The 24,702-nt window shown below is 40.3% G+C and overlaps 2 protein-coding genes across 3 annotated transcripts in view; one reads left to right on the plus strand and one right to left on the minus strand.

Moving 5' to 3' along the window:
* Window positions 1-8,434, plus strand: part of LOC113889809 (cytochrome P450 2J2-like) — a 31,525-nt gene extending 23,091 nt beyond the window's left edge. Inside the window, exons 6-9 of the mRNA XM_027537091.1 lie at window positions 1,427-1,568; window positions 1,891-2,078; window positions 4,745-4,883; window positions 7,937-8,434. Coding sequence (XP_027392892.1) covers window positions 1,427-1,568; window positions 1,891-2,078; window positions 4,745-4,883; window positions 7,937-8,115 — 648 coding nt within the window. The 3' untranslated portion in view covers window positions 8,116-8,434. The remainder of the gene's footprint in view (window positions 1-1,426; window positions 1,569-1,890; window positions 2,079-4,744; window positions 4,884-7,936) is intronic.
* Window positions 8,435-14,735: 6,301 nt separating this feature from the next.
* The window catches only part of HOOK1 (hook microtubule tethering protein 1), a 71,631-nt gene continuing 61,664 nt past the window's right edge, over window positions 14,736-24,702 (minus strand). Inside the window, exons 20-22 of one of the 2 annotated variants that reach the window (XM_027537093.1) lie at window positions 22,572-22,673; window positions 20,410-20,478; window positions 14,736-18,240 (exon numbers count right to left, since the gene is read on the minus strand). In XM_027537093.1, coding sequence (XP_027392894.1) covers window positions 18,070-18,240; window positions 20,410-20,478; window positions 22,572-22,673 — 342 coding nt within the window. In that variant the 3' untranslated portion in view covers window positions 14,736-18,069. The remainder of the gene's footprint in view (window positions 18,241-20,409; window positions 20,479-22,571; window positions 22,674-24,702) is intronic. The other variant, XM_027537094.1, reaches the window with a different exon arrangement.

The raw sequence follows: 24,702 nt of genomic DNA on the forward strand, positions 1-24,702 counted from the left end.
CTTGGTATTCAGATGGGTATATCTTTCCTTTTCTCCTTTGCTTTTAGCCTCTCTTCTTTTCTCAGCTATTTGTAAAGCCTCCTCAGACAACCATTTTGCTTTTTTTCATTTCTTTTTCTTGATCACTACCGCCTATACAATGTCATGAACCTCATCCATAGTTCTTCAGGCACTCTGTCTATCAGATCTAATCCCTTGAATCTATTTGTCACTTCCACTGTATAATCATAAGGTATTTGATTTAGGTCATACCTGGATGGTCTAGTAGTTTCCCCTACTTTCTTTAATTGAGGTCTTTGGAAAGCCCAAATACTGCCTTTTCAGTCTAATCTCTATGCTCTGCCCATATCTGAAAGACCTGTACCCGATAAGAAAAAGAAGCATTGTTTTCTTAATAGCCATACAATGTCCAGTCCACTACCTCTTTCCCAGTTCCCCAGTGCAGAGCACAAGCGAACATGAGTCAGATGCCAAAGGTTAGCCTCAAGTGGAGGACTTTGGCCAGGATTCCTTCCTCCTCCCTATTTCATGCACTTTCAAATGTTATTTGTAAGATGCATGGGAAAGGCCAAATAGGTTGTATGTCCTTTAACATAGTAAGCCCTCTGGCTAATACTCATCACTGCCACAGTGGCATAATTTTTGACTCATTTTCAACTCTTGCAGTTGAAATAATTGTGCATTTTTCTCTGTCTCCTATTTCACTTTATCATTATACCGTTAATAGAAGCATTGATTTCTCCTGAGAGGAGGCGATTTCACTTGTTATAAGGTGTGCAGGTGTGCGACCACACACAGAGGAACACTGACACTTTGAAGCTTCTCTAGCAAAGTGGTGAAGATGCTGAAGTGCCATGAGGAATGGCCGCTGGAATCAGAGAATTTTAACCTAAAAAGGAGGATGTTGATGGGAAATTATGAAAATTGTTGTACTGCAGAGAAATTCATTTTATTCTTTATGATAACAGTACAAACATTTGTTGAGGATTTCTTCTATGACCTTTCCATCTCACATAGTTCATAATGCCAGTTGAGGGATGGGTATTGAATGTAGTTTGAAAGGTTTAGTAACTTGGTCAAGTCATATACATAGTAAAAGGTGTGGCTAATATTGTAACCCAAATATTATTATATTTCCAATATAATAATATACTGTTATAATAATAAATAACAGATTCTCCCAAAATATGGAAGTAAAGAGGATGTCTCAATTTTCACCCATCCACGGTGACAAGAGATTCCAGCACTTGGGGCAGGAGTATGCTAATGATACTGCAATAATAAGCCTTGGCCTGCTGAGATGGTCAAAGGAAAAGTCATTTCTCTTGGGGGAATCTCTCCTCCCATGTTCTCACTAGGATGAAGCCTCCTATGTTGTGGCAACTAAGAACCATCTGGATAAGTCAATAATCGCTGTATTTTTTAGCATAAGGGTGATGCTACTTCAAGTTTCCAGGAAGAAAACCTCATCTACAACACCCTGGACCTCTTCCTTGCTGGAACAGAGACGACTTCAACCAGCCTGCGCTGGGGGCTGCTCTTCATGGCCCTTAACCCCGAAATCCAAGGTGAGCTCATTAGTGGATGGGCTGGGCCAGGCCAGTATGCTTCCATAAATTAGTTCATCTATAGGGAATGTTGGTTCACTCTCACTAATAAGAGGAATCTGAAGCTCAGAGAGCTTTCCAGCAGGAATGTTGTTGAGCAAGAGTTTGCCACCTAATTTGTCTCAGAGTAGGGCCCACTTCCCACTTTCATACCTCCCTGAGAAGCTAGTCTGGAGAGCCTAAGATAGCCATTTTGATGCTGGTTATTTCATTCCTTAACTTAACCAGGCTCAAGGAGAGTTATGGAAAAACAGAATAATAGAACCACCTCTGCTTTTTTCAGAAAAAGTCCAAGCTGAGATTGACAGGGTGCTTGGCCAATCACAACAGCCAAGCATGGCCGCTCGAGAGTCCATGCCCTACACCAACGCTGTCATCCATGAGGTGCTGCGAATGGGGAACATCATCCCTCTGAACGTGCCCCGGGAGGTGGCAGTGGACACCACCCTGGCTGGATACCACCTGCCCAAGGTAATTAGGGACTCACACCAACAGCCTCAGATCTCCAAGCTCATATTTTAAATGGTGGGATTCTCACCTGGAAAAGCGACCTGTTTTCTTGTCTTAGCGAAACACTTAAATGGGGAGAGAGAGATATAATTACTGACCTAATACTGGATATCTCTCTTCATGTGAGGTCTTCAGAACATTATCAGATCAATGGTAATTGGTGTTCTGAAGGAGAATGGAAATTCCTACGTCAAGCACGTTCAGGCAAAGGCTGAATTCTCTCTGCTGTGAGATTTCTCATTCTTTTTACTGCATGATGTGCAGGCAGCAATTCTCAGTCAGCCTTTGCCATGAAGTCCTTTTCTTTGTCATGGGAGGGCTTCTGATAGGATAGTGACTTGCCAGATTTATTTTTGGAAAATTCTGCTTCACAATCCTAGGGCTATAGAATGTTAAAATGTGAGGGACAGTTGAGACCTCCTGGGCCATCACATTAAACTGGTGTTTCTAACATAATATCCCCACAGGTATTGCCTTGACTTACAGTCTGTTGATGGGACTACCTCACAAGAGAATCAATCCAAGCCTGTGCACATTAAATATCACAAAAGGAGAGAACTAATGAATGCTTTTTAAGGAGTGGTTATGTACTATGAACTATATAGATTCTTTCAAAATGTCTTAATTCTCAATCATTCTCTTATCTTCATTTTACGAATTTGCATCAAGGCTCAGAGCTGATTGATCTTGTATTTAAGATCCCTTGGCTACAAAGTCATATGAGTTGGGTTAAAGAAATAGAAGTGTTCTGATGCCCAGGTTCATCTTTTTTGTACTACACCATGTTCTCCCACTGGAGTTGCTTCATTTGGCTTGATTTCAAGAGAGTGTTCCTGCAATTGTTCTCAGCAGGGCCCTGTTAAATTCCCTCTCCTCACAAAGGCAATTCTGCTCTCTCTCTGCCCATCACTCCTAAGGATCTCAGCAAACAGCTCTCCTCTGCCCCATAGTATCTCACCAGAACACTGCACATATACAGTACCTTGCTTTCTCGCCACCTTGGTCTATTTCTGTGGATCCAATCCAATCTGAGTCCCTCTTTGTGTATTGAACCTGGTGTTGATCTCAAGGCAAAACTGGAAGAACCTCCCTTTGGGCTCGTCTTGGTCATGGTCCCTGCAGCCCTAGAAAAAGCAGCTATTCCCGCAGTGATTGCATTTACTATTTTCTTATTGATTGACCATTTTATGGGTGAATTCTGAGGTCTAAATGATATTACGGGTGATCTTCACATATTCGTAGCAATTCAGTTAGCTCCAGAGAACCATCCTAGCTCAACAGACTGGTTCTACAAGATTTTTTTTCTGATGTAGTATTCTGTGAGGACTAGAACAAATCTCTGGGTGGGGAACTTGCAACTGGAAAATGATTACAATACAGAAATTCTGCCCACAAGAGTGAAAGTCCTGAGCCCGAAGGAATCTGGCTTTGAATGCCAGCAGCTTTTGATTGCAGGAATTCCACAGGGCTACAGGAAATATCAACTCCACTCTTGGATCATGTGCACACTAGCACTCAGGGGAAAACAGCAGTGACCTCATAAGAGACCGGACCAGACCTACCTACTAATATTGGAAGGTCTCCTGCAGAGGGAGGGGGCGACCAGGGCTCATGCCAGGGACAAAGACCCTGGCACCAGCAGGTCTAGTGAGGAAGCCAGGAAGCCACCATGTAGAAAGTTATGGGAACAAGTGGTATGATTGAGAAACTGAAAGAGGCTTGATATAGTGGGAGTGCAGGCAGAAGGACCATGACTCAGATAGAGGGCAGGTGATGTGTCCTTAATATAAGAGTGCTGGGAAATACTGGAGTGTATCTATCAGGTTCCAGATGTAGTGGATGGATAGCAGTGACAACCAAATCATGTCCAGACCTAACTCTGCTTTCCGTGTGTGAAGCACTTTGAAGCGGGGAGAGGATATAGAGTTGTAGTTAGGCCTACTGTAGGAGTGTGGACAACCAAGGTAGTAACTTGGACCAGGAAGTGGAGGACATAACATGGAGGTGATAGAATCGAGAGGAATTTCAAGGAAAAGTGGCCAGCCTGGTGAAGGATGGGATGAAAGCAGAATGAGGGAAAGGGAGGCACTAAGGAGGACTCCTGGGTTTCTTGCTGGGCACTGGGAAGGACAGTGGTTCCTTTCACTAGGTGACCTGATTCTGTCATTAAATCTTCTGTGGAATGTGCTAGACAATGACGGGAAGAGAGTTGGAGAATCTTAGATAAATGAGACATTTTTCATGTTGGAGAAGCTGCCATCTCACTGAGCAACTGGGTTGATTTTGGTCCAGAACTGCCTGCCCACTGTCACATTATTCTCTTATTGATGCACACACCTTCCTTCCCGAGTTCTACACTGGCAAGTCCCTGAAGGGATCCATTCTGCACTTGAGTAGCCACACTTCCCTGATAAAATTCCCAGCAGACAATTTCAGTGCACCATTGTAAGCTGTCCCATGGCAAGGAGCATGGTGCTAGGGGCTGGCTTCAGAAGGTGGTGAGTTGGGGAGACGGAGGGAGTTCAGGGTGCTGTCAGCCCTGGAGCCTGGGCTGCGTGAGCAGGGGGACTGCCTCTGCACACATGTGTTGTGTCCTGTCTTGCATGAGTCACTTCTGTCTTCTCCAGGGCACCATGGTCATGACTAACCTGACTGCACTGCACAGGGACCCCACAGAGTGGGCCACCCCTGACACCTTCAATCCAGAGCATTTTCTGGAGAATGGACAGTTTAAGAAAAGGGAATCCTTTCTGCCTTTTTCAATAGGTGAGTAACAAGAAATAGGAGCATGGGGACCCAGAGTTCCTCTCTCTGCCCTTCCCTACTCTTCTTCTTGTGATGCTTTGCTTTAGTTGGAATGTCTCCAGACAGCCCTACCCAGCATGAGTCACTCTTGCAGCTGTTTGTACCTCAAGGTTCCCTAGGCTGTGCATCACCAAGACTCATGCCCTTACTTCCTAAGCCCTGGCTTGACTCTGATGGAGATTTCAGCTTCAAGTTGTTCCCTCCCTAGAAACTTGGGGGATAGGAGCTTAGCCTCTGCCTGTTACCCACAAAGAAGATTGGACACTCACCATCTTTATTGAGCTTTAAATGTTCTGAGATCTTTTTAGGGCCTCCCACTCACAAAAACGTGAAGCTAATTGCTGAGAAAGGGATGGGGAAGGCTGCTTCCTTAGCACTGTGGGCATCACAAGTGATTCTAAGTACCATGGACTTAAGTAGATGAGATTCTACTCTGTAAGTTCTTCCTGCAGAGGTCGTTTTGCCTTTTTAAATGAGATGGTTAGATAAGCAAAACCGACTCAGGGAACATGAGTTTGAGCAAACTCCCAGAGATTGTGAAAAACAGGGAAGCCTGGTGTAGTGCAGTATGTGGGGTCACAAAGAGTCAGACACAACTCAGTGACTGAACAACAACCACCCTTTACAAATCTAGGTGATACATTTATATGATGCATAACTTGAAATATGAATGAGAATGCAGAGAAAACTCTTTCTCTCTTGTTTCCCAGCCAGCCAGCCAGTTGGGTGTTTTACTCATAATATTGTAAAATGAGTAAGAAAAATTCTTTTTTGTATACCAAATAAAGAGTTAGTTATGCTGCTGAGATCATTTCAAATTGTTTCCTAAGTCCTTATATCTATAAATGCTTCCTGAGCATATATTATGTCTCAATTATGCAACCCTGTGAATATGACAATAATTAGGTAGAAAAAAGACCAGTGCAACTTTCATGGACCATGTGTTCTAGTTTAAGGTTACAAGGTTCAAATTCCAATCACCACACTGGGGATAAGGCTCAAAAGTGGAGCTTATCAGGGCCAACTATGGGATCTACAGTCTTAAAGCTCACAGGGCACAAGTAGAACTCAGGTTGACCAGGTTTATCAAATAGTAAAGCCTGTGCTCTTCTAGCAGTGTCTCCCCCAAAAAGTAACTAAATGCTACAGTAAGTTGACACTTGAAATTCATAATAGTTTTCTTATCATTGCTGCTGCTGCTGCTAAGTCACTTCAGTCGTGTCTGACTGTGCGCCCTCGTAGACGGCAGCCCACCAGGCTCCTCCATCCCTGGGATTCTCCAGGCAAGAACACTGGAGTGGGTTGCCATTTCCTTCTCCTTTTCTTATCATTAAATTAAATATGGACTGACTTTCTGTGACAGTATAGTTTTGCTGATCATGCCACAGAGGCACAGAAAGGGAGGGACTGGAATTTGAACTCATGTAGGAGTGATTCACAGCCCAGGCTTTCCTGATGTAGGACACTGTCCTGCGTGTATCTGAACTGACTCTGATTAGATCTTCTGTGTCTTTCTTCCTCTGGTTCTATGCTACCTTTGCTCACACTGGACAAGTAACTTTCTAACATGAAAGCAGACATGAGATATAGGAAAACCTTCCAGTCTTCCTATCTACAAGAGCTTTATATTTCCTATCATAGAACAAGTTTCAGCTGTTTTAAGTATTATAATTATTCTTGCTTCACTGTTTTGTTGTTGTTATTGAGAGTTGTAATGCATCCTTTTAATTACAGATTTCATTTGCAAGCAAATTATTTTATTTTATACTTACAGCAACCCAGTTATTAACAGTTAGGAAAGCAATTAGTAGCTCCTTTCTCAGTGAAAGGAAATAAGAAGATAAGGTTTTTTCTCATCCAAGGTCATGTGCCCAAGGAATTGGCTTAAAAGGGCTGAAGACTCAACTTTCTGGTTTCTTTTTTAAAATTTTTGTTGAAGTATAGTTGATTTACAATATTGTATTCGTTTTAGGTGTACTGCGAAGTGATTCAATTATACATATATACAGGCTCCTCTGTCCATGGGATTTCCCAGGCAAGAATACTCGAGTGGGTTGCCATTTCCTTCTCCAGGGGATCTCCTCCACCCAGGGATCGAACTAGCATCTCTTATGTCTCCGGCCACTCCTGCGTTGCTGGCGGATTCTTTACCACTGAGCCTAAAGAGGCACAACTGTAATTGCACTGGGAAATACAAAGTAGCAGAAGTTACACCCAGAATTAACTACAGAGGGTCATCTCAGTGACAGTGTGCAAGAGAATCTTTACAGAGATAGTGAGCAACTACATCAAATGTTAACAAGGGTTTTTTCTGGATTGGGGGATTACAAACATCTTTAATGTCTTTATACTTTTTTTTTTTTCATTTTTGCAGTTAAACATGTATTACTTAGGGAGAAAGTAAAACACCCCCAAGAGAGATGATGGTAGAGACCAGTGTGGGGTGTTGTAGCCCGAGTCGGGGCAGAGGGCGTCATGAAGGGGAGGGGCTAGGGGAAGCCTGGAGCAGGTGATGCACGGCTGGGATGAGATGGGGTCGGCCCTGCACGGGGAGCCCTGGCAGGGAGCTTCCCGGTCGTGAAGGAGGGAAACGACATAGCGAAAAGGTGCCTTGCTTTAACACTGACTTTCTTTTACTTCTCAACAATTTTTTTTGAAAATTGAAAGAGATAAACACAGAGTTTTGCTTTTGTCCTTTGCTAATGGATTTTTGATAAGACTTTCGGCTCGACCGCACTTATAGGTCAACCTTGGCCCTCGCTTGTTTCCTCTGTACCCGGCCCCTTCACCCTTGCTCACCTGTCTGAGCCCTGAAGGCACTGAATGTGTGAAGGTGGAATGAGCTTGGAGGGCTTCTGTTACCCCAGGTGGCTGTGATCAACTAAGCTGAGTACGTAAAGGCCCAGGGCCAGGCAGGCCTGCCATTTGCTCAGGTTTTGCAAGACGTGGTGGAAGATTTCCGTCCCTGCTGACACAGACCACCTAACCAGGTAACTCACATTTTTGTCTTTCAGGAAAGCGGATGTGCCTTGGAGAACAGTTGGCCAGGACTGAGTTGTTTATTTTTTTTACCTCACTTCTGCAAAAATTTACCTTCAGGCCTCCAGAGAATGAGCAGTTGAGCCTGAAGTTCAGAGTTAGCTTGACCCTTGCCCCAGTCAGCCACCGGCTCTGTGCTGTTCCCCGAGGGTGAAGTTGTTGGGGCGGGGGAGTGAAGGAGAGCAGGAAGAATGGGCCTGTCCCCGCTCAAGGCTCGGGGCCTGCTCAGAAGTGAGGGAACAGCATCCAGCACCTCTAGGACAGATCATAGGAACCAGACACAGGAAACTGCATTCAGGCTTTACCGTCTCCAGTGGGACCTTGAAGAAATCAGTTACGTTGTGATTCCATTTTCATCCAGAAGATTTAAAGTGGACAATGATTCCTTCTCTAAAGGAAAAATTGCTGTAAATATCAGAGGAAAGAATGGATTTTAAGTGGTTTGGAAATCATAAAGCACATCATAAAAGTCATAGCTCTGATCTGCTTCCTTCTATGACCTTCCTTAGATGAGGACTTGCTTCTGGCCTGTTGAGATGGCCTGGGTCAAACTGGTGCCAAATGGTGGATAAGAGTTAGAAGTTGGGCCCGGGGGCAGCCACTGACCTAGGCCAGAAAGGCCCTCACACTGGTAGCACTGAGCAAGCTTATCCTGCTTCTCCCTCAGACTAGCTCCTGGGAAGTCAGCAGGGCAGGTAAATTCCTGACAAATAGGGTTCTATGGAGAAACGATTCATCTGGTTTACCTACGGAAACACTACCTTGGCGTTGGACACCAGAGCTAAGAAGAATGTGAGCAAAATAAAGTAAACCTGGAAGGCAGGTTTGGGGAACAAATGTAGACGTGTTTTCTGTCTTTTTATGTGCCTCTTTACCTTAAACCCCATCTTGGGCATTTATTCCCAAGCCCCATGTTGGGATAACGATATGGTGGGTGTGATCTTTTCTTGAAAACTGATTGTCAGCTTTTGATTGACAAGTTAAGTCCCAGGCTTAACACAATTGATCAGCATTTTGCAGAGTGTGTATAGGAAGAAACTTTTTAAAATGTGCATATCTATTATAAATTTTTGCTTTGCCATTACCATCCATGGACAGAGGAGCGTGGCGGGCTACAGTCTGTGGGGTCGCAGAGTGGGACATGACTGAGCGATTAACACACACACATTACTGTAAAGTTTTTGTATAGCAATCTATATAGCTGTAGATCAGCAACTTAGAGCAATCATATATATTGCTTGCTGATCTCTTAATTCCAATTGCATTTTAAACACCCTGCATTTGTACTCTCTGCCTGTGATTACTGTTTTTATATCATATTTTACATCTAATTGCTTGCTTTTTGTGGATGCAAGTGATTTTACTACCTTGTGAAAGTCACTCAGTTGTGTCCGACTCTTGGCAACCCCATGGACTATACAATCCAGGGAATTCTCCAGGCCAGAATACTGGAGTGGGTAGCCTTTCCTTTCTCCAGGGGATCTTCCCAACCCAGGGATCGAACTCAGGTCTCCCGCTTCGCAGGCGGATTCTTTAGCAGCTGAGCCACTAGGGAAGCCCAATCATGAACTTTTTTTCACTGCCTTAGTCTTTTAACCTGCTCATCAGTTTAGGATCAGATGGTTTCCTACCTTTACTGTTTGCCTTTACCATACTTTATTGTTTCTATTTTATTCTGCCTACAGAAGTTCCTTTAGGATTTGTTGTAAAACTAGTTTGGTGCTGAATTCTTCTAAATTTTCCTTTTGATTTCTCCATTAAATCTGAACATGAGCCTCTCGGAGTATTATTGTTGCAAGTTTTCCCCTTTCATCACCTTAAATATGACATGCCACTCCCTTCTGACCTGCAGATTCTGCTGAAAAATCATCTGATGATTTTATGGGAATTTCCTTGTATTTTATTTGTTGCTTTCCCCTTGTTGCTCTTAATATTCCCTTTTCTTTTTTTTTTTCATTTTGATTGTGATGTGTGTGTGTGTTCCTCCTTGAGTTAATCCTGTATAGGACTCTCTGGAATTTCTGGACTTGTTGACTGTTTGCTTTCCCAGGCTAGGGAGTATTTTCAGTTATTATCTTTCAAGTATTTCTGAGGTTCTTTCTTCTGTTATCCTTATGGGACCCCTATAATGTGAATATCACAGTTGATGTTGTCCCAGAGGTCTCTTAAACTGCTCTTATTTCTTTTCATTTTTTTCCCCTTTATTCTGTTCCATAGCAGTGATTTCCACTACTCTGTCTTACAGCTCACTGATCTATTCTTTTGCATCATCTGGCCAACTTGATTTCTTGTAGTGTATTTTTCACTTCACTTATCATATTCTTCAACTCTGCTTTTTTGTTCTTTATATTTTCTAAGTATTTTTTAAACTTCTAAGTTCTCACTCTGAATGTGAGAATGTGCATACATTCTCTTCCTGAGTTCTTTGATCACCTTTACGTTCATTACTCTGAACTTTTTTTCAGGTAGACTGCCTGTCTCTACATCACTTAGTTCTTCTGTGATTTTATCTTGTTCTTTTGTCCCATATGTATTCCCCTGCCACCACATTAGTTTTTATATGTATGTGGTAGGTTTGTTATGCTTTTCAATCTTGGAGATGTGACCCTCTGTAAGAGATGTCCTATGCATCTGAGCAGAGCCCTCCCCTCTCATCACTCAAGGGTCAGGGACAAATTGGTCCCAGGATAGGGTGTGGTGTACATGATGGTTAATATGGGGCTTATATAAAATATAGTTGTAACCGTCTATTTAAGATAACTTCACTTGCAAACAAATCTTTCTCTCCTCCCCCATTATATGGTAATGTCACAACTTACATCTGTTTATATTGTGTATCCATTAATCAATCTTTTGTACTAGAATGAAAAATGATTTACCACCACTGTAATAGTAATATAGAATTGTTTTTGTCTATATATTTACATTTATCAATGAGTTTCATAATTTCTTATGCTCTTATGTTGTTTAATATCCTTCAGCTTTTATCTGTGAAAGTCTTTTGTTTCCTCTTCATTTTTGAAGGACAGCTTTGTCAGATATAGTATTCTTGGCTAGCAGTTTTTTCCCCCTGCAGAATTTTAAATATATCATCACATTCCCTTCTAGAGGGCAAGATTTCTGATGAAAAATCTGCTTATAGTTTTATGGGGCTTCCCTTGTACCTAACAAATCACTTTCTCTTTTGTTTCAAAATTCTGTTTAACCTTTTAATAATTTGATTGTAATGTGTCTTGGTGTGGGTCTTATTTTATTTGGTATCCTTTAGGATTCATGGACCTGAATGGCTGTTTCTTTTCCCAGGTTTGTGAAGTTTTCAGCTATTATTTCTTTGAATAAACTTTCCCTTTCTTTCTCCTCCTGTGCTGCTCCACTGTTTCACTGCTCAGTCATGTCCGATTCTTTATGACCCTATAGACTGTAGCCTGCCAGGCACCTCTGTCCATGGGGATTCTCCAGGCAAGAACACTGGTGTGGGTTTTCATACCCTCCTCCAGGGGATCTTCCCGACCCAGTAATCGAACCAGGGTCCTCCGCATTGCAGGCAGATTCTTTGCCAACTGATGTACCGGGGAAGTCCCCTCCTCCTCCTGGGACTCTCTGAACTTTCTGTAAGTCCTTTAAGCTATCTTTTTTCCCTTTTTACCCTCTGATTTCCAACAGCCAGTCTTTTTGGTTTGTCAATGCTTTTATCAGCTTGATTTATTGTTTTGAAGCCCATTAAAGTTTTTCAGTTCAGCTATTGTATTCTTTACCTCTGCGATTTCTGCTTAGTACTTTTTAAAATTTTCTGTGTGAAATTCTTTGTTCATGCATTCCTCTTCAGTCCTTGGTGAACATCTTTATGACCATTATTCTGAATTCCCTGCCAGGTAAATCACCAATCTCCATTTTATTTGGCATCAGTTTCTGGAAACTTATCTTGTTCTTTTATTTGGAACATATTTCCTTCTTTGTTTTCCTTGACTCTCTGTTGATTTCTACACATCAGATAAAACACCCACCTCTCCCAGGCTTCATGGACTTTCTGTGTATAGTATGAGATAAACCTCACCAATTATTCTGGCCAGAGATTCTGAGTGCCTCTCAGACTACTGTGCTTGTCCAAACTTTCATCTTTGTTCTTATTTCCCCCCAGGAAAATAAAGAATGTCAAGTCCTCAGAAAAGGTGACAAGTCAGTAGGTCAAATAACAGCTAGAAAACTTGGGGCACTAAATGAGTAAACCAAGTCCTTCTCTAAGTGAGACATCAGAAGCTGGAGTTTATCACTCACTTGCTATACAATGAACTTGGGTGAAGAACTGTGGCAAATTTCTGCACCCTTATTCAGACCAACCACTCTTTCAAATGGTTGCTTTGCTGTATTTCTCCCAGAGTCTTAGCAAATGCTGTGTAACGTTAGGTTTCATAGGTGGGTTAAAAGCAGTCCCTTGGGTAGCAGTTGGAAAGTGGGGGTCTTGATGTGAAGTTCAACTTCCTCTAGGGAGAAGCTGGGAGCTTTATTTTATCACTGTTGCAGGCAGGGGAGGGTAAGAGCTGCAGAAAGTGCCTGCATACCTGTTTAAACTCCCAGTAGACTGGTCATTGCCTGTCCTGCGGGCTCTCAGAGACAGGCAAGTCAGAAATCAGATCCTCAGGCAGCAACTGTAAGTCAGAGCACCAGTATGCAGTTTAACTCGTCCTAAAGTGTAGCTGAGAGCTGGGTATTTTGGAGTGAGCTGAGGAGTGTGATGGGAAAAGCATGCAGGGCCATTCAGAATTGTTGCTTCTCTGTTAACCCTGGGTGACTAATGCAGGCCTCCCAAAGAAAGGCAAGTTAAACCATTAAAGAGCCAGCTGGAAAAGTGAGGACATTGACTGTACAGTTCAGCTCTTTCTAGGGAGAAGCTGGAGGCTTGGATTTTCACTGGAGCAAGCCAATGAGAAACCAAAGGAAATGCCCACATGCCCCTTTAAGCTGCGAAGCATAATAATTACCTACCCCAATAGCCCCCAGATAATACCCATTAGCACCAGGGGGCTTCCCTGGTGGCTCAGTCAAGAATCTGCCTGCAATGTGGGAGACCTGGATTCGATCCCTGGAAGATCCCCTGGAGAAGGGAATGGCTACCCACTCGAGTATTCTTGCCTGGAGAATTCCGTGGACAGAAGAGTATGGTAGGGTATTGTCCATGAGGCTGAGAAGAGTCGGACATGACTGAGCGAATAACTCTAACATTAGCTCCCAGATGCAGGCTGGTTAGAAGGCAAATCCTCAGACAGCAGTTGGGAAAGGCAGTGACATGAGCAGTCAACCCCTTCCAGGATGCAGGTGGGACCTGAGTATTATTGCCTGCTCACTCAGCACCTAGCCAAGGGGAAGGAGCTGGGCAAGTGTTGCACAAGTTTAAAACTACCTTATAGTTCCTTGAGGTCTTGGGGAACAAGCAAAGACCAGGCCCCATCAGCTCCCAAAGGATTAGAAGCCAGTCCTTCAGGAGGCAGCCATAAAAATTGGGATGCTAGATGTGTGGTCCAAACCCTTCACTCAAGTTGAAGCTGGTGGCTGACAGTTTCCTCCCAAATGCCAATTGTATGGCATGCTGTTGATGATGAAGTTCATGGGAAGGGTGGCTCAGCCATTCCACCTGTTTCAATGGGTATTTTCTTAGTCACCCAGTGTGTAGGAGTCTCTAGTTTCGTGAAGTTTATCGAATCTGTGGGTAGAGGGTTGTTTGCCTATTTAGATACTCCTTCCAACACACCCTGCCCTGATGTCCAGGGCAGAAAACATTCTGTCCAGCATCAGCAATTCTCGTTCAGCTAGTGCATATTTACTGACTCTGTGGAACATACTGTGCCAAGTGTTGTGGGAGAAACAGAAATGAACCAGATATGGCCAAAGACCTCAAGAAACTTAGTGTAGCAGGACAGACACATTTTTTAAAAAAGGTAGACTGCATTAAGGTCACTAGGAAAAAGACTTTGAAAGTTACAGAAAAAATAGATCTCTCATTTTATCTTGGAATTTGAGTTGAAACGAGACAAGTGATCTAATTTACAACGTTTAACCACTTATTGATAGCAAGTTGTTGCAGCCTAGGTGGGCAAGGGAATGGAGCACTTCACCATGAAAATTAGTTTAAGGATCCAACCGTAGCTCTATTCCTGAACATGTTACTGTGTGCAGGGTGATGCCTGGAAGTTTCACTTCATTATATTTTTGTTATCCCCTATAATCTGGAACCTCAGAGAGCTGTAGAGTATGTACATAAACCTAGGTATCTAGAGTGAAAGTGAAGTCGCTCAGTCGTGTCTGACTCTTTCCAACCCCGTGGACTGTAGCCTACCAGGCTCCTCCATCCATGGGATTCTCCGGGCAAGAATACTGGAGTGGGTTGCCATTTCCTTCTCCAGAGGATCTTCCCAATCCAGGGATCGAACCCGGGTCTCCTGCATTGCAGGCAGATTCTTTACCACTGCCCCACCTGGAAAGCCCCACAAAGGAATTTGGCAAGTAGTTAATCCATACCTCCTTCCCATGCCTTCCCCTTGGTAAATGTAACAAGCTAAAGTATGGGGTTCTGTGACTAAAGAAAGAAGAGAAAAATGAATATTAAAGGACAGTATCAGATTTTGCAAAAAAAAAAAAAATTCTAGAGTCCATGATAATGCAAACTGGGGACATAAATGATACATCAAAAATCACTTTTACACATCTTCTCATTCACCAAAAAAAATTCAAATGTAAAACAAAATTAGAATGAATGCAATTATTTTCTCTTTACCAGTCTAAATATTTAAGTTTTTTATTTAAAGCAGCAAATAAATGTGCACTTGTACCCACTAAAAATACATATCAGACACAAAATCAGAAAGTTTATTTACTTAAAACATCTGACAACCATCATATTGGACAATCATTTATTTAAAATAATATCCTAAATACTTACAAAAATAAATCCAGTATCACTTCTATTTTTTAAGTGTCAAAGTCTTTGCCATAGAAAATAGAAAGAACCTTTTATAAACTAAAAATTACATTTAAGATACATCAAGTTCAATAACTGCACACTATTTTCTTTTATGGTTGTGCTTTACAAATTTACTTCTTTGCAATGTACAGATTCACAATATGAATGTATGCATAAAACCACATACACACATTTTTACATAGGAATGTTATTCATTAAATACACATACAGAGAACCTAACACAGATAATATTGTGGCCTAAAAGCCATCCCATAGGGCCAGAGGTGTAGAAACAGGTATAGAAGTAGAAGTATTATTTGACATTCAACTTAGCACTCCAGTTATTAAAGATGAGGGCATCTTAGCAAGGGATTCTCAGTTTAATGTTTCTAGACAAGACATTAATTCTTAATGTATCTTAAATCATTAGTTCAACAGTCTTCTTCATTGAAAAAATACAATGAACTTGAAATATTTTGCGTTACATTAAGTTAAGCAGAGGATAAACATCACTGTCATATGTATACACACTTTTATTTTAAAAAGATAAAGGGAAGAGAAATTCAGCATTTATGTATTTGATAAGGAATGGAATGTCCCAGTGATTATAAAGTAAAACCACTTTGGGAATGATCTTTAATTTTCAGCATTTTCTCTAAGATTAATAATTCCTTTATCTTTACCACCCACAGGGTGTCAATCTCACTATATTAACCAGATGTGGAAAAGACTCTCACTTCTGATCAGTTCCTGAATTTCCATATAATAATCACAATAATATAGAACTTTAAATTATGTTAGTAATTTATAAGTATAAATACATATTGAGCATGTTAAATTCTATCAACTAGAAAAGTGATAAATCACAAAATTTGCTTTCTCTCTATTTAGGAAAAAAGAATCTAGCCTCACATCCTTATTTAGAAATTGCATGAATTATTTAGAAATTTCAAATATAATAACTGGAAAATTATAAGCAATTGGACTGTGAAAATTCTAATTTATTGAAATTGACGTTTTAGAACTGATTTCATTAAAAGGGAGCTTGAAGAGCTTCTGAAATCTCAATTACAGCAAGTAGTAAACACTAAAGGAGCAGATGTCTTACATTGACCAAAATGTACCAAAATGCTATAATACTTGGAAAATTTAATTAGCATGCTAAAATAGTTTCATTTCACTAAAAGTCACAGGCAAGCACAGACTATAAAAATATAGGAAAATGCAACCCAACAACATAATTGCACCACCAGTAAAGAACACCAAAATCTAAGAGGTAGTCAAAAGAAGTAACCCTGATAAAACAAAATATCCTGGCAGATGCTCCCTAATCTCAGAGACCCAAATAGAGTATTAAATTCTTACATCTTCAATGATTAGAAACATTTACTGGTATAGAATCTAAAAACCAAGTATCTGAATAATACTATAAATGGAACAATACTCGTATTTTCAAAAAAACAAAAAGGCTAAGAGGCTAAGAATAAAATCTTTAACAGAGGCCTATAAGCCTACTAAGTCTGGCCTACTGCTGGTTTCTGCGAAGTTTTACTGAAATACAACCACACCTATTTTATTTACATATTGTGTATGGTGGCTGCTTTTATACTTTCAGCTGAGATGAGTATTTGCAATAGATTATATGGCCCACAAAGTCTAAAACATTTACTGAAATATCGACCATCTGTCCCTTTATGGAAAGTTTGCTGGCCCCCGCTCTAGACCTGTGCTGATCGGTACTGTAACTGTGAACAGCTCTGGAAAAATTAACTGTGAATGTCACAACACAAGGTATTCAACTGAAAGGAATGTAAGATGCTGGTTACATCACAATTCAATTCCTTTTCATGTCTGATATCGTCCTAACATTTTTCTTTTTTTTTCCATCTTTGTGTTCTAACATCGAGTATTCCAGGTTTTTATAAAAAGATCAAGTACTGCGCTGTCCACTGGAGGTTTCTGCATTTTACATCTGCACTGTCCAGTACTGGAGCCACTAGCCACACGTGGCTGTTGAGCCCTTGAAATGTGGCTAGTGAAACCAACAACCTGAATTTTCAGTTTTAATCAATTTGCCACATCGTGGCTTTTGGTTACATTATTGGACAGCACAGATTTTACTCAAATTAAAATTCCAAAGTGTGACTCTTAAAAATAACTAAAAATAATGGAGTAACACCTTTGAGAAAAAGAGCTTTGGGCAGATATGAACTGAATACCATAAACTCAGCCCAAGACAGGTTTCTTAATTAGTAAACAAGGTAAAACTTATTCCAAATTGACCCTTCACTCTACCTCTGTACACTCTCTTTTCAGTGAAGAGGTAAACTACTATCTTTTTTTTTTTTTAACGAGAAGCCCTCTTAATTTTTCGCTTAAAAACAATAATAATTTTATGCTTTAAAGCAATAATTGTAATCTTCATTAATTATATTAAATATAGTGTGGGCATTTCACACAAAGTAGACTTTTCAGCTTGCTTCCCGTCCGAAAGTCATCTCTTAAAGTCAAAAGTCCATACCCTTAACATTTCAAGCATGCTATACAGAAGCCTTTGTTTATAGTAGGTACATATGAGAACTATGACCTTGTCTAAATCTGCAACATTTCCAAATAGTCACTCTACTATGGAGAAGTCATTTCAATATAGTCAAATCTTCCAAATGTTATTTTCCATTACATGATAAAATATACCCATTCAACGACAGAATGAGAGGTCAGAGGTAATATCTGTGTATTTTTAATCAAAAAATATAACTCTTGCATAGTTCTCCATGTGCCTACCTGTTCACTATTTTTATATGGACCAGAACAGTAGTTTTAAATTGCATATAACTGATTACACATTGCAAATTAGTTACTGCTACAACTGAGAACATTAAAATATACTAAGTCAATGTGAAATAATATAATACTCTCCAAAGACAAACGTTTGAGATGTTTACCTTATTATATCTTCCAATTACTCACACGTGCTCCCCCAGATAGCTACTTCTAAATTCTGTCTCCATATTAATCTGGCAAGATTAATTGCATACATTTTGATTTTAAAAAAGCTGCTATCCAGAAACATACACTTCTTTTCAACCATGCAGTTAGTTGAAAGATACAAAACATTTTAAGGGCACTTCTGTTTATGTGTTCTTTTGCGGTTTAATCAGTTGTCGCAGCAGGAACTTTAACAGAGAGACTTCTTCTGGTGCTGGTGATGTGGCGCTGCTGTGCTAGGAAAGACCGGGCAGGAGCACAGGCCCCCGTGTCTTTGCAAGCACCACTGCTGCTCACAAGTCTAGATTCCATCCCCAATTTCTGGAATGCTAGACTCTGAACAAAAGTAAACAAATAAACAAATAATAAATGACTATTTAGAGTCTGCAAAGTGCTTTCCACCTATACAAAGTCATTTAATCCTCAAAACAATTCTCTAAAGCTGGTGTTTTCCTCACTTCTTATAGAGAAAAATAAGAGTTCAGAAGCTAATCTGCACATGATAATACCCATTAAGATAGGAGAAAACCAGGGCATAAAACCCAGTTTCTCTATTTTAATCCATTACATTTGAAATCTTTAAAAACAATAGCTTAAAATAATGTTCTAGAATTAAGCTTAAGTATAAAAACAACAAAAAAAGTTCCAAGGCAAACACTCGTGTCAGGCCATTATTCCAGCCACTATGAGCAGACACAGCACAAGAGAACAGCTCAGATCAATGGTGCTTGAAGTGTGGCCCGTGGATTAATACCTGCACCACTGGGAATTTAAAAGTGCAAATTATACTTATGGATTCTACCCTGACTGACTAAGAACCTCTGCAGGTAAGTCCGGTAGGGTATTTTAACAAGCCTTCTGACGCATGCTGAAGTTTGAGAATAACAGACTACTTCAAATTTACTATGGTCTAGCTGTAAATCTGTACATGACCAATTACTGTAGTTGTGGGCTGTTGCGTTCCTTACTAAGGAAAGTCATTACTCCTCTCTCACTAGACCACATTTCAGTGACAGCTTCACTAGTAACTAGTACATAGGGTAAGTGTCAGTCACTCAGTCGTGCCTGACTCTCTGCGACCCCATGGACTGCAGCCCACCAGGCTTCTCTGTCCATGAGATTTTCCAGGCAAGGATACTGGAGTGGGTTGCCATTTAAATGCTCAAAAAACACAGGCTGAGAAATGACTAAATAATGCATTATTTGGCTCTAGTATCTTTGCTGATTTATGTGTCAAGAGGCCACAGAGCAACAAGGAAAATAATAAATAAGATCGTCTCTGATCTTAACTAGGATGGATAACCCATGAGGGAAGGTGCTGGGAACATTTCACACAATTTCCTTCAAGGTCTTGCTAAATTAAGGCAGAGTTTATCAAACAGAGGAGGGATGGAAAGAATACAGACAAAAAGTATGATAGCATGAAAGAAGAAGGCATGTTTGAGGAAGGAGAGCCAGCTCCACGTGATGAAGTACAGGGTTCACAGGTTGAGAGTCCGAAACTCTCCCACACTATCAATAAATACACAGTAGCTAAGGTCGATGGAGAAGGAAATGGCAACCCACGTCAGTGTTCTTGCCTGGAGAGTCCCAGGGATGGGGGAGCTTGGTGGGCTGCCGTCTATGGGGTCGCACAGAGTCGGACACGACTGAGCGACTTCACTTTCACTTTTCACTTTCATGCATTGGAGAAGGAGATGGCAACCCACGCCAGTGTTCTTGCCTGGAGAATCCCAGGGACAGGGGAGCCTGGTGGGCTGCCGTCTATGGGGTCGCACAGAGTCGGACACGACTGAAGCGACTTAGCAGCAGCAGCAGCTAAGGTCGACAATGGCTGTGTTATTATCTATGCTAGCTGGTTAGAATACCCAAAAGAACCATATACATCAAGAAATGCTACTCTTGAAAACATCCCACTAAGGATAACAAAATAAAATGCATTTCAAATTATTTTATACTACTTTCTTTGTTAGGACAGACAGATAATTCTTAAAGAGCAGTGTCTGGACTAAAACAAATAAATACAATAAAGGGCATACTGAGATCAGCTTTATGGATATTAAATGCTGAGCACTAGTAACACTTAATTTTGCATTATACAGATATTTGTATTTCCACAGAAACCCTTTATGAAGAACATATTAACTGCTTTAGCTCAAATGAGGCAATTTTAAAAATGTTTATGAATTGCACTAATGCTTCATGTACATTAATTTAAAGGTTAGTGAGTAATGAAATCAATTTAGTGGTTTTGAAAAAGTCAGAATCAACTAAGGACATTAAAATAAAATATAAAGTAAATTTGGATTATGATCAGTTTTTTTTTTTAAATAAAAGATCATACAACAAAATACCTGAGTGCAACACACAGTCAGGTTAACTCTGTTCAGCTGTGCATAAACAGGAGCATGTTCTGATTTGCACTGATTCCTTCCATGGGTCATGGTCAAAATGCTTGATGAGCATGGTTCAAGACATCCAGTCACTGGCTAAATTTCAACTCACCTTATTATACCAGGCAGAAACAATGAGCTTTTCTTCATAATCACGGAATTTTGCTACTTTACATTCACTCTGGAAAAAGATACGAGGACTATTTAATATCCCAGAAATAAACCCAAACTGCTAAAAATGGATACTTTTTCATTATGCTCATGATCAAGAGAATGTGAAGAATGTGCTGGGAGGCACATACAGCAGACAAAATGTAAAGCTGAATCATGGAGAGTATATGCCCAACACCTTTAGGAAAGAGTAAGACTGACTAATAAATGTAGGAAGTTTACTGGGAGAACAGATACTGAACAATAACAACAAAAACTGAGCGATTCTATCTAGAGAAAAAAGTAACCACTGGCTTCAGTGACAAAACAGAGCTGCACCTGTGGAGGAGTCAAAACTAAGGAGAAAAGGGATGTGGGGAAAAATAACCCGAAAAATCTTTTAAAATTTCCTGTAAAGCTTAAGCACCAATTGTTCTGTCTGTATACTAGACTGGCTGTGGCCCTATCTGTTTGCCTAGAGACTGACATTCATTTCTTAACTATTCTAGTACAGTGGATTTTGTAATTTTGTTGAGCACCTGATATAGTTGACTCATATAAAATGTTATAACCTAAAACATGTGAATGTTCCTACAGATGCTCATGAAACAAAAAGCGTACAGGAAACAAAGGAGGTAAGATGATCTTCTGGATCACAGGCACTCCAGGAGGACTGCCCAAGGAGAATGCAGACAGAATAACCTCTGCTATAAACACTAGCTTTCTGCTCTTTACTTCTGCAGTGTGTATACAGATACGCATCCATAAATTAAAAGTCCATATGAAGGGTCTTAACTGAAGATTTCCTCAGAGCCCTGTATTAGAGGCATGGTTTTATCATCACAGCTGTTAGGGAGCTGCATGTCAGGCAACGACACTGGTGTACTCAGCTCATGGGCTTTCACTGGGAAGTGAATAATCAGAGCAACTTAGAGTTCAGCAATCATTCAGTTCAAGTCCCATTATTTTACGGATGAACAGACTGACGACTAGAGAGGAAGTTGATAACTTGAACATATATTAACACTAAAGCTGTAACCTTGGCCTCTGATTGATGTGATACTGAATGCTGCGGGTACAGAGATATAAGATACAGCCCCTGTCCTCAAGACACTCTAACACATGTCATAAAGAAAGATGCTATCATGGAATGAATTCATGAGTTCAAAGTACATGGAGTCACTATGGAGAGATCACTAACTGTGCCTAAGATATATACGGAGAGCTTTATAGAAGAGGAGATATTCAAACTGGATCCTGAAGAATGAATAGTATTTCTCCCGAGAGATGCCTCTATCCAGTGCTTTTTACAATGCCTGACATGGCCTGGACAAGCATTTATAGCAAGTGCCACCATAACGCTGGTGTACATGCTGGATATTAAAGTCTTCAAGTCTTTAAATATTTTTACCACACTCTATCTAATGGCTCAGAAATAATGTAAAGAAAATGATAAATGAATACACTTCCCTAAAACATAACCTTCCTAGTTGACTTACAGGGAGAAGAAAAGGGAAGAAGAATCTGGTTAACTGAGTACTGCTGCTGCTGCTGCTAAGTCACTTCAGTCATGTCCAACTCTGTGCGACCGGCAGCCCACCAGACGCCCCCGTCCCTGGGATTCTCCAGGCAAGAACACTGGAGTGGGTTTTCCTTCTCCAATGCATGAAAGTGAAAAGTGAAAGTGAAGTCGCTCAGTCGTGTCCGACTCTTCGCGACCCCATGGACTGCAGCCTACCAGGCTCCTCCGTCCATGGTATTTTCCAGGCAAGAGTACTGGAGTAGGGTGCCAGATGAGCTTTGTTTCTTTTTAAAAAAAAAATGAACTCTCATCCATCCTTTGATTTTAAAAGGAGCATGATAGCAGAACTCTACTAGAAAGAAGGACTAGCTATATGACTGGCTGTTACAGACAGAGAGACATACAATGCGGCAGGGTACACAAGCTTGGAAAGGCCCATCTTGTGGGCTAGTGAGATGCTCTGTAATAACCATACTGAGTGCTAAAATGTGCTACTCTTCTAAGTTCTTGTGAAACTTGATCATTAATGGAAAATGCTAACAGCAGTTAATTATTAGGATTATACAGAATTAAGAGGGGATAAATGCATATGGAAATTTTACCTCCAGAATCTCAATTCTTCTCTCTTTCTCTGCCAACTGCTTTCTAAGTAGCATTATTTCAGCTGATGCTGGATTTAATTTGGGATCTAAAGTTTTTATTACCTGTTTAAAGGAAAGAAAACAAAACAAATCTCTTATGTTTACTTTGTCAAATACTGAAATATGAACACAGTCCATAAAATCAGTGTAAATAAAGTGGAACATTATCCAGAAAGTGATCCAAGAGTTAAGTGCAGAATAATAAAAATAACATTCTAAAGAAATTCAATATTAAAAATATGAAGATACACATCCCCAAATCAAATTTCCTTTCTTCAAGACACAGTACTCAGGAATAGTTACTTAGCTTTATAAAGCTTTGAGCACTGAAGCCTTGAAATAACCCTTTTAAACATTTATCTGACTTATATCAGACAAATTAAAAATTTTGTTTAAGTTTAATTAAAATGAATTCAATAATTATACAATCTGCTGAATATACACGGTTAAGAGTAACAAAAATTTCTTAGCAATAATCTTTTTTATCACCATTATCTAGTTAAATGTAATTCAATATATAAGATCAATATAATAGGTATTGATGATTTTATGTGTAAATTCTAGAGTACTCAATTATAGCTATGTAAATTACTACAAGTTGAGTAAAAACAAAGTTTGATCAGATGTTGCTCAGAGTGGACTAAACTAGGTGGTCACCTAGTTTACTAGGTGGTCACCTAGTTTACTAGGTGTTTTCCTACTATGGTGGAAAATCAACTCAGAAATATCAGGTGTAAATTACAAGCAAAAACAAGTTTCCAATAATAAGGTCATTTGTTTGATCTAATTACAAAGCTATTTTAAAGGATTTAAAATTTACTGAAACTCCAATAATTTGGCCACCTGATGCAAAGAACTGACTCACTGGAAAAGACCCTGATGCTGGGAAAGACTGAAGGCAGGAGGAGGGGACAACAGAGGATGAGATGGTTGGATGGCATCACTGACTTGATGGACATGAGTTTGAGCAAGCTCCAGGAGTTGTTGAGGGACAGTGAAGCCTGGTGTGCTGCAGTCCATGGGGTTGCAAAGAATTGGACACGACTAAGGACTGAACTGAAAATTTAATGAATTCAGAAAATTTCATCTATGTTTACAGAAGTTAAGGAAAAAAAGACTAGAAGGTAATAATCCCTGAAAATTACTGTGGTTCATTCAAAACAATTTACTGAGCACTAAATGCGGCAGGCATTACGGCAGATGGGACTACAACAGTTCACCAGAGTCAGGGGACACTCCCATAGAAGTACACATTATAAAAGCAGACATATTAGTGTTTAAATCACAGTTTAATTACAAAGAACACATTAATAGTTTGTTGCCTCTAAGTGCTGAAAGTATGGTTGTGACTTTTTTATATTTTCTGAGTTTTCTATTATATACACATGCTGCTGCTACTGCTGCTAAGTCGCTTCAGTTGTGTCCGACTCTGTGTGACCCCAGAGATGGCAGCCCACCAGGCTCCCCCGTCCCTGGGATTCTCCAGGCAAGAACACTGGAGTGAGTTGCCGTTTCCTCCTCCAATGCATGAAAATGAAAAGTGAAAGTGAAGTCGCTCAGTCGTGTCCGACCCTCAGCGACCCCATGGACTGCAGCCTTCCAGGCTCCTCCGTCCATGGGATTTTCCAGGCAAGAGTACTGGAGTGGGGTGCCATTGCCTTCTCCAATTATATACACATGGTACTACTTTAACCTCTGCCCTGAAGTAGCATAAGGGTAAAAAACAAAATCATATTTACCAAAAAAGCAGCTGTTTTTTAAATGACAATATTTGATGACAGCAAGAAGATGGGATTCATTGTCACTGCTTCATCTAAGTAGTTATAATACTTTTGGAATATCATTTCAAGCATCTTAACAATGTTCTTATACTTTGACCTAAGAATTTTATTTGATAGATAAACCTAGGAATGAAATTAAGACAATAAACCAAAATAAGGCGAAAAACTTTCTATATAAATATGCTGCCTATAGCCTTATTTTTAGGAGCAAAAAAAAAAAAAAAAGACATGGAAACAAAATTTTTCCAACAATAGGACATCGACTAGGTAAACTATGATATATCCACTCAACTGAAAGAATATTACCTAGC

The sequence above is a fragment of the Bos indicus x Bos taurus genome, chromosome 3 (assembly GCF_003369695.1).
Source record: "Bos indicus x Bos taurus breed Angus x Brahman F1 hybrid chromosome 3, Bos_hybrid_MaternalHap_v2.0, whole genome shotgun sequence".
Taxonomy (NCBI): domain Eukaryota; kingdom Metazoa; phylum Chordata; class Mammalia; order Artiodactyla; family Bovidae; genus Bos; species Bos indicus x Bos taurus.